This window comes from Amblyraja radiata, unplaced genomic scaffold (assembly GCF_010909765.2).
Source record: "Amblyraja radiata isolate CabotCenter1 unplaced genomic scaffold, sAmbRad1.1.pri S109, whole genome shotgun sequence".
Lineage (NCBI taxonomy): Eukaryota > Metazoa > Chordata > Chondrichthyes > Rajiformes > Rajidae > Amblyraja > Amblyraja radiata.
Window position 1 is genome coordinate 1,233,098 of NW_022630099.1, and position 10,106 is coordinate 1,243,203.

A 10,106-nucleotide genomic window follows, 5' to 3' on the forward strand; every position below is an offset into this window, starting at 1 on the left:
CCAGAACAAGGGGCCACACACAGTTTAAGGATAAAGGGGAAATCTTTTGGGACTGAGATGAGAAAAACATTTTTTACACAGAAAGTCGGATGATCAGCCATGATCATATTGAATGGCGGTGCAGGCTCGAAGGGCCGTATGGCCTCTACTCCTGCACCTATTTTCTATGTTTCTATGTTTCTATTGCACTAGTCACAGCATCACCAGAGACCCACACCACCCTCTCATTTCACTTCTGCCATCGGGATGAAGGTACAGGAGGCGGAAAACCGTGACCTCCAGGTTCAGGAACAGCTTTTCCCTAACACCAATCAGGCTATTGAAACACCGAAACATAGAAAATAGGTGCAGGAGGAGGCCATTCGGCCCTTCGAGCCAGCACCGCCATTCATTGTGATCATGGCTGATCGTCCCCAATCAATAACCCGTGCCAGCCTACTCCCCATATCCCTTGACTCCACTAGCCCCTAGAGCTCTATCTAACTCTGTCTTAAATCCATCCAGTGACTTGGCCTCCACTGCCCTCTGTGGCAGGGAATTCCACAGATTCACACAACTCTCTGGGTGGAAATGTTTCTCCTCATCTCAGTCCCAAATGGCCACAGATTCACACAACTCTCTGGGTGGAAAGGTTTTTTTCTCACCTCAGTCTTAAATGGCCTCCCCTTTATTCTAAGACTGTGTGTGGCCCCTGGTTCTGGACTCGCCCAACATTGGGAACATTTTTCCTGCATCCAGCTTGTCCAGTCCGTTTATGATTTTATATGTTTCTATAAGATCCCCCACCCCTCATCCTTCTAAACTCCAGTGAATCCAAGCCCAGTCTTTTCAATCTTTCCTCATATAACAGTCCCGCCATCCCAGGGATCAATCTGGTGAACCTACGCTGCACTGCCTCAATCACAAGGATGTCCTTCCTCAAATTTTAAAACATTAACTAAACTGCAGATTACAAACTGTGTTGGTTGGACGAGGGATTTCGACATTTGTTTTGCATTAATTTTGGTTTTGGTTGGAGCACCAAGGCGAATTCCTTGTATGCGAATACTTGGCCAATAACTTCATTTATTTTCGAGGTATTAATATATTGTTTATCATATTATCAAGGAGAAGGATGTTTGAGAAGGTTGGATGAGAAGGGACATGGCAATATTAGATATGTATTGTGTGTTTTTTTCTTAATATATAAATTATGATGAATTTATAAGTGATTTACCAAGATGTTATATGTACTTTTTAAATATGCAATGCATTTTTATGTAATGTTCCCCTTGTCAGGACCATGAGTCAGAAATAAAGGATATTAATGGTATAATTGTTATTATTAGCACGATGGCACATGACATTAATGTGGGTGGTATTGTAGATGGTGAACATAGAAACATAGACAATAGGTGCAGGAGTAGAGGCCATTCGGCCCTTCGAGCCTGCACCATTCGCCATTCAATATGATCATGGCTGATCATCCAACTCAGTATCCTGTAACTGCCTTCTCTCCATACCCCCTGATCCCTTTAGCCACAAGGGCCACATCTAACTCCCTCTTAAATATAGCCAATGAACTGCGTGGCCTCAACTACCTTCTGTGGAAGAGAATTCCACAGATTCACCACTCTCTGTGTGAAAAAAAAAGTTTTTCTCATCTCATCTCAGTCCTAAAAGACTTCCCCCTTATCCTTAAACTGTGTGTGTGGCCCCTTGTTCTGGTCTTCCCCGACATCGGGAACAATCTTCCAGCATCTAGCCTGTCCAACCCCTTAAGAATTTTGTAAGTTTCTATAAGATCCCCCCTCAATCTTCTAAATTCTAGCGAGTACAAGCCGAGTCTATCCAGTCTTTCTTCATATGAAAGTCCTGACATCCCAGGAATCAGTCTGGTGAACCTTCTCTGTACTCCCTCTATGGCAAGATTGTCCTTCCTCAGATTTGGAGGACATGGTCGTCAAAGTTGCAGCAGGATCTTGATGGGTCGGGCAGATGGGCTGAGGATTGGTTAATGGGACGTAATACAGAGGAATGTGAGGTGTAGCGATTTGGAAAGTTTAACATGGGCAGGACCTACCCAGTGGTTAATGAACAACACAATGTACTGGACAAGCTAGATGCAGGAAAAATGTTCCCAATGGTGGGCGAGTCCAGAACCAGGGGCCACACACAATCTTAGAATAAAGGGGAGGGTCATTTAAGACTGAGGTGAGAAAAAACCTTTTCACCCAGATAGTTGTGTGAATCTGTGGCCATTTGGGACTGAGACGAGGAGAAACTTTTCCACCCAGAGAGTTGTGTGAATCTGTGGCCATTTGGGGCTGAGATGAGGAGAAACTTTTCCACCCAGAGAGTTGTGTGAATCTGTGTCCATTTGGGGCTGAGATGAGGAGAAACTTTTCCACCCAGAGAGTTGTGAATTTGCGGAATTCCCTGCCACAGAGGGCAGTGGAGGCCAAGTCACTGGATGGATTTAAGAGAGAGTAAGATAGAGCTCTAGGGGCAAGTGGGGCCATAGAAACATAGAAACATAGACAATAGGTGCAGGAGTAGAGGCCATTCGACCTTCGAGCCTGCACCCCCATTCAATATGATCATGGCTGATCATCCAACTCAGTATCCTGTACCTGCCTTCTCTCCATACCCCCTGATCCCTTTAGCCACAAGGGCCACATCTAACTCCCTCTTAAATATAGCCAAAGAACTGTGGCCTCAACTACCTTCTGTGGCAGAGAATTCCAGAGATTCACCACACTCTGTGTGTGTGAAAAAAAATGTTTTTCATATCTCAAGGGATATGGGGAGAAGGCAGGCACGGGTTGTTGATTGGGGACGATCAGCCATGATCATATTGAATGGCGGTGCTGGCTCGAAGGGCCGAATGGCCTCTACTCCTGCACCTATTGTCTATGTTTCTATGTTTCAGACATTTTTATCAGTGTAGTGTCTGTAATGGCAGAGGTCGACCACTGGGTGGGAGTGTCGGCCACACATTAGGACTGCCTGTAATTACAGAGAACGACCACTGGATGGGAGTGTACACAACATTGCTGGGGAAACTCAGCTGGTGCAGCATCATCTATGGAGCGAAGGAAATAGGCGACGTTTCGGGACGAAACCCTTCTTCAGACTGATGGGGGGTGGGGAAAGAAAGAAGGAAAAAGGGGGGAGGAGGAGGAGCCCGAGGGCGGGCGGATGGGAGGGTGGGAGGAGACAGCTAGAGGGTGAAGGAAGGGGAGGAGACAGCACAGGCTAGCCAAATTGGGGGAATACAATGTTGATAAATGGATGGGAGTGTCGGCCACACATTGTGATAATGACCCAAGCAGAGGTGCACTACTAATGTCCAGTCTTTGCTAATCTGTTGCCCCTGTTTTGCCCAGATCCCTCTCTGGGTAATTTAAAGCGGAGGTCGGCGGGTTCCTGATTACTCTGGGTGTCAACATTTACGGGGGAGGAGGCAGGAGAAGAGGGAAAGGTAGTTTTGAGTATAGGAGCAGGGAGGTTCTACTGCAGTTGTACAGGGTCTTGGTGAGACCACACCTGGAGTATTGCGTACAGTTTTGGTCTCCTAATCCTGAGGAAAGTCATTCTTGCCATAGAGGCAGTACAGAGAAGGTTCACCAGACTGATTCCTGGGATGTGGCAGGACTTTCATATGAAGAAAGACTGGATAGACCCGGCTTGTACTCGCTAGAATTTAGAAGATTGAGGGGGGATCTTATAGAAACTTACAAAATTCTTAAGGGGTTGGACAGGCCGGATGCAGGAAGATTGTTCCCGATGTTGGGGAAGTCCAGAACAAGGGGTCACGTTTAAGGATAAGTGGAAGTCTTTTAGGACTGAGATGAGAAAAACATTTTTTTTCACACACAGAGAGTGGTGAATCTGTGGAACTCTCTGCCACAGAAGGTAGTTGAGACCACAGTTCATTGGCTATATTTAAGAGGGAGTTAGATGTGGCCCTTAAATTAAATTAAATTTCTTTATTTATATAGCACATTTTTAGTCAACTTGCATTGACCCCAAAGTGCTTCACATAATTACATCCACACACACAGGCAAATGTGGGTGAAGTGTCTTGCCCAAGGACACAACGACAGTATGCACTCCAAGCGGGATTCGAACCAGCTACCTTCCGGTTGCCAGCCGAACACTTAGCCCATTGTGCCATCTGTCGTCCCTTGTGGCTAAATAGATCAGGGGGTATGGAGAGAAGGCAGGTACAGGATACAGAGTTTGGATGATCAGCCATGATCATATTGAATGGCGAATGGTGCAGGCTGGAAGGGCCGTATGGCCTCTACTCCTGCACCTATTGTCTATGTTTCTATCAGTGTTTGTCTCGGCTATGATTTTTCACTTCTGTAAGTACGTCCTCTCTATGACTTCTCTCTGGTCTCTCGGCAACGTTTCAGAGAAGAAAACAAATCAAGTCTGCCCAGCCTCTCCCTGCAGCTGATTCCCCCCTAGTCCAGGCGCCTTCTGGTAAACCTCCTCTGCATCCTCTCCAGTCTCCAAATCCTTCCTGTAATGGGGCAAACAGAACTGCGCGCAATAACCATACGTCTCGAGGCAAAGGTGCTTTATTTTCCACATGTACTAAAACGGAACAATGATTTTGTTTGAACCTTTGCAGCGTCACAGCATGTTTGCACACACACACATAGTGGACCATCGACAATGTAATACACACACCAACAATTAGATATATTGAAAAAAACTACATAGTGCAAAAAAAAGCTTGATGGCGTTGACTCTCTTCGCCACTGACCCGTTGACGAAGAAGTTTGTGGATCCTCCGCCTTCCTCTTCTGAAGTCCTGGGATGTCAGGACTTTCATATGAAAAAAGACTGGATAGACTCGGCTTGTACTCGCTAGAATTTAGAAGATTGAGGGGGGATCTTATAGAAACTTTAAAAATTCTTAAGGGGTTGGACAGGCTAGATGCAGGAAGATTGTTCCCGATTTTGGGGAAGTCCGGAACAAGGGGCCACACACACAGTTTAAGGATAAGGGAGAAATCTTTTAGGACCGAAATGAGAAAAACATTATTTTTCACACACAGAGAGTGGTGAATCTGTGGAATTCTCTGCCACAGAAGGTAGTTGAGGCCACTGTTCATTGGCTATATTTAAGAGGAAGTTAGATGTGGCCCTTGTGGCTAAAGGGATCAGGGGGTATGGAGAGAAGGCAGGTACAGGATACTGAGCTGGATGATCAGCCATGATCATATTGAATGGCGGTGCAAGGTCGAAGGGCCGAATAGATTAGATTAGATTAGATTAGATTAGATTCGGTTTATTGTCATTCAGACCTTTCGGTCTGAACGAAATTTTGTTTCCCTGCAGTCATACATATAATTTAACAAGTGGCAAAAACACACAATCAACACAAATTTAACATCCACCACAGTGAGTTCACCAAACACCTCCTCACTGTGGTGGAAGGCAAAAATCTTAAAGTCTCTGTCTCTTCCCTCTTTGTTCTCGCTCTGCGCCGAGGCGACGGTTCAAACTCCGCTGCTGTTGCTGCCTCCGCCACAACTCCAGGGCCGAGTCGGGTCCCCGCCGCCGCCGCTGCCGCTGCCGCCGCCACAGCTTCGGTGCCGAGTCAGGTCTCCGCTGCTGCCGCTGCCGCCGCCACAACTCCAGGGCCGAGCCGGGCCTCCGCTGCTGCCGCTGCCGCCGCCACAGCTCCAGGGCCGAGCCGGGTCCCCGCCGCTGCCGCTGCCGCCGCCACAGCTTCGGTGCCGAGCCGGGTCTCCTCCGCCGCCGCTGCCGCTGCCGCCGCCACAACTTCGGTGCCGAGTCAGGTCTCCGCCGCCGCCGCTGCCGCCGCCACAGCTCCAGGGCCGAGCCGGGTCCCCGCTGCCGCCGCTGCCGCCGCCACAGCTTCGGTGCCGAGTCAGGTCTCCGCTGCCGCTGCTGCTACAGCTTCGGTGCCGCCAGCTCCGCCATTAGGCCTCAGCGCAGCCGGAGACGGGGAATACGACCGAAGAAAAAGTCGCATACCCCCGAAGGAAGAGACCAAAGCATGTTTCTCCCACCCCACCCACACACATACACAACTTAATAAAACAAAATTAACTAAGACATGACAAAGAACAAAACGAAATAAAAAAAACAGACGGACTGCAGGTGGGCCGCAGCTGTTAAGCCAGCGCCGCCACTTCCACCAATTCCGAATAGCCTCTACTCCTGCACCTATTGTCTATGTTTCTATGTTTCTAAGTCAACACTCATTTCCTTGGTTTGAGCTTCGGACAATATTGAATTAGACCATGCTGGACATTTTCTTGTACGAAACGTTATTCCCTTTACCCTGTATTTCTGTACTGTGGGCGGCTTGATTGTAATGGTGTATAGTATTTCCGCTGACGGGATAGCACGCAACAAAAAGCTTTGAGCTGGAGCTCGGTACACGTGACAATAATTTAACTAGACGAAACTAAACGAAACCAAACTGAAGTAAAATAAAGCAAAGTTAATTAAACTAAACTAAACTTAACTGAACGGAACTGAACTGAACTCAACCCCTCAACTGAACCCAACCCCTCAACTCAACTCAACCCCTCAACTGAACCCAACCCCTCAACTCAACCCCTCAACTCATTTCAACCCAACCCCTCAACTCAACCCCTCAACTCATTTCAACCCAACCCCTCAACTCTACCCAACCCCTCAACTCAACCCAACCCCTCAACTCTACCCAACCCCTCAACTCAACCCAACCCCTCAACTCAACTCAACCCCTCAACTGAACCCAACCCCTCAACTCAACCCCTCAACTCATTTCAACCCAACCCCTCAACTCAACCCCTCAACTCATTTCAACCCAACCCCTCAACTCTACCCAACCCCTCAACTCAACCCAACCCCTCAACTCAACCCAACCCCTCAACTCAAGTCAACCCCTCAACTCAACCCAACCCAACTCAACTCAACACAACCCCTCAACTCAACTCAAACCCTCAACTCAAGCCAACCCCTCAACTCAACCCCTCAACTCAATTCAACCCCTCAATTCAAGCCAACCCCTCAACTCAACCCCTCAACTCAATTCAACCCCTCAACTCAAGCCAACCCCTCAACTCAATTCAACCCCTCAACTCAATTCAACCCCTCAATTCAAGCCAACCCCTCAACTCAAGTCAACCCCTCAACGCACCCTAACTCCAACGCGCAACGCAACCCACCCTCGCAACGCAACTCCCAACCCGCAACGCAAGCCAACCCCGCAAGCTCAACCCCTCAACTCAAGTCAAACCCCGCAAGTCAAGCCAACCCCGCAACTCAACCCAATCCCCTCAACTCAAGGCCAACCCCTCAACGCAAGGTCAACACCGCACCTCAACCCCTCAACTCTAATTGTCAACCCTCAACTCAAGACCAACCCCGTCAACTCAACACAAACCCCGGCACACTCAACTCAACCCCGCAACGCAATCCCAACCCCCGCAACGCTAACCCAACCCCTCAACTCAACCCCTCAACTCAACCCAACCCCTCAACTCAACCCCTCAACTCAACCCAACCCCTCAACTCAACTCAACCCCTCAACTCAATTCAACCCCTCAACTCAACCCCTCAACTCAACCCAACCCCTCAACTCAACTCAACCCCTCAACTCAACCCAACCCCTCAACTCAACTCAACTCAACCCCTCAACTCAACCCAACCCCTCAACTCAACTCAACTCAACCCCTCAACTCAACCCAACCCTTCAACTCAAACCCTCAACTCAACCCAACTCAACCCAACTCAACCCAACTCAATTGAACTAAACACATTTAGCAACCTGACGGAACGGATACGTTATCATTGTCTTCAGCTCATCTCTGAATTTACTTTGGGTCACTGTATAAATAAAGGTGTTGGTGCAGCAACTGAGAAGCAGAAGCATATTCCCCGCTTCCGAAAGAATAAACACCGGGTCACTGAACCCGGAGTAAGAATACGTTTTACTGATCCGGAAATACAAATAGTGCACTACGTAAGTCATCCACAGCAGGATGACGTTGCCGGAAATGCTGAATAGTAATACGATCGACTTCCGGCGGTTCTCCATCTCGGGGTCAGGACCTTTCGCGGGGAGAGAGTTATCTCGCAATGACTTCCGGACTCTGCTGGCGGTGAGGATGTGTTTGACCGTCAGGACATTCAGTAACAATATGAGAACGAAGGGTAGCAGGGGGGTGGTGACGTGGTTAAAATATGAGTACGCTCGCCACCACGGCGAGGTATAAAAACTAGGGATTAATCTGCAATACCAAGGCAGGTTGTCCGCGATGTACAGCGGGTTGTAAAGGAACAAAAAGGCGAAGTTCTTCAAAAAGCTCAAAGTATCAATGGCGGCGACGACGTAGGCCGCCGTTTTTCTGGTGCAGTACTTGCCCTTGAAGTTGCGGCAACAAATGGCCACGAAGCGATCGAAGGTGAATGCGACGGTGAGCCAGACGGAGGAGTCTCTGCACGCATAAGCGACTGGGGTCTTGATGCGGCAGATCCAGGTGAGCGACAGGTAACTCCCGGGGAAGTAAATGCCGGAGATGCGTTGTAGAATGACGGCGGTGAAGAGAACCATCAGATCCGACGCCGACATGGCAACCAGGTAGAGAGTGATACACCTGGATAGACCGCACTTCCCCCGCGACAGGATCACCATGGCGACAATGTTAACTGTAGGCAAATATACAGTACAACTGTTAGCGAATATACAGTACAAAAAGGGGTCACAGTTTAAGGATAAGGGGAAAATCTTTTAGGACCGAGATGAGAAAAACTTATTTTTTCACACACAGAGGGTGGTGAATCTGTGGAATTCTATTGAAAGAAGGCAGGTACAGGATATTGAGTCGGATGATCAGCCATGATCATATTGAATGTTCACCAGACTGATTAGTGGGGTGTCAGGACTGTCATATGAAGAAAGAATGGATAGACTCGGCTTGTACTCGCTAGAATTGAGATGATTGAGGGGGGATCTAATAGAAACTTACAAAATTCTTAACGAGTTGGACAGGCTAGATGCAGGAAGATTATTCCCGATGTTGGGGAAGTCCAGAACAAGGGGTCACAGTTTAAGGATAAGGGGGAAATCTTTTAGGACCGAGATGAGAAAAACACATTTTTTCACACACATAGAGTGGTGAATCTGTGGAATTCTCTGCCACAGAAGGTAGTTGAGGCCACACAGTTCATTGGCTATATATGACATAGAAACATAGAAAATAGGTGCAGGAGTAGAGGCCATTCTGCCCATCGAGCCTGCACCGCTATTCGATATGATCATGGCTGATCATCAAACTCAGCATCCCATCCCTGCCTTCTCTCCATACCCCCTGATCCCTTTAGCCAGAAGGGCCACATCTAACTCCCTCTTAAATATAGCCAATGAACTGTGGCCTCAACTACCTTCTGTGGCAGAGAATTCCATGTGCAAAAAAATGATTTTCTCATCTCGGTCCTAAAATATTTCCTCTTATCCTTAAAAGGGAGTTAGATGTGGCCCTTGTGGCTAGAGGGATCAGTGGGTATTGAGAGAAGGCAGGGATGGGATACTGAGTTTGATGATCAGCCATGATCATATCGAATGGCGGTGCAGGCTGGAAGGGCCGAATGGCCTACTCCTGCACCTATTTTCTATGTTTCTATGTTTCTATGTTTAATATAGCCAATGAACAATGACCCCTTGTTCTGGACTTCCCCAACATCGGGAATAATCTTCAATTGGAGAGGAGGCAGGTACAGGATACTGAGTTGGATGATCAGCCATTATCATATTGAATGGCGGTGCAGCCTCGAAGGGCCGAATGGCCTACTCCTGCACCTATTTTCTCTGTTTCTATGTACAATGCTTACAGTGTTACAGTGACACCACGCGTAAACTGAGAAGATTACGGAGAGTCGGTTTGTCAAGGAGGACTCTCTCTAACTTCTACAGGTGCACAGTAGAGAGCATGCCGACCGGTTGTATCGTGGCTTGGTTCGGCATTTTGAGCGCCCTGCAGAGCAAAAGACTACAAAAAGTAGTAAACACTGCCCAGTCCATCATCGGCTCTGACCTTCCTTCCATCGAGGGGATTTATCGCAGTCGCTGCCTCAAAAAGGCTGGCAGC

General features: G+C 48.1%; 1 protein-coding gene across 1 annotated transcript; it reads right to left on the minus strand.

Moving 5' to 3' along the window:
- Nucleotides 1–7,768: 7,768 nt before the first annotated feature.
- Nucleotides 7,769–8,653, minus strand: LOC116969126 (probable G-protein coupled receptor 139). The gene has a single exon (XM_033016063.1). It carries the CDS (start codon nucleotides 8,651–8,653, stop codon nucleotides 7,769–7,771), a length of 885 nt encoding a protein of 294 aa, XP_032871954.1.
- Nucleotides 8,654–10,106: the final 1,453 nt, after the last annotated feature.

Coding starts and splice junctions, on each gene's coding strand:
- LOC116969126 (XM_033016063.1), bottom strand. CDS start 8,653: ATGGTGATCCTGTCGCGGGGGAAGTGCGGTCTATCCAGGTGTATCACT.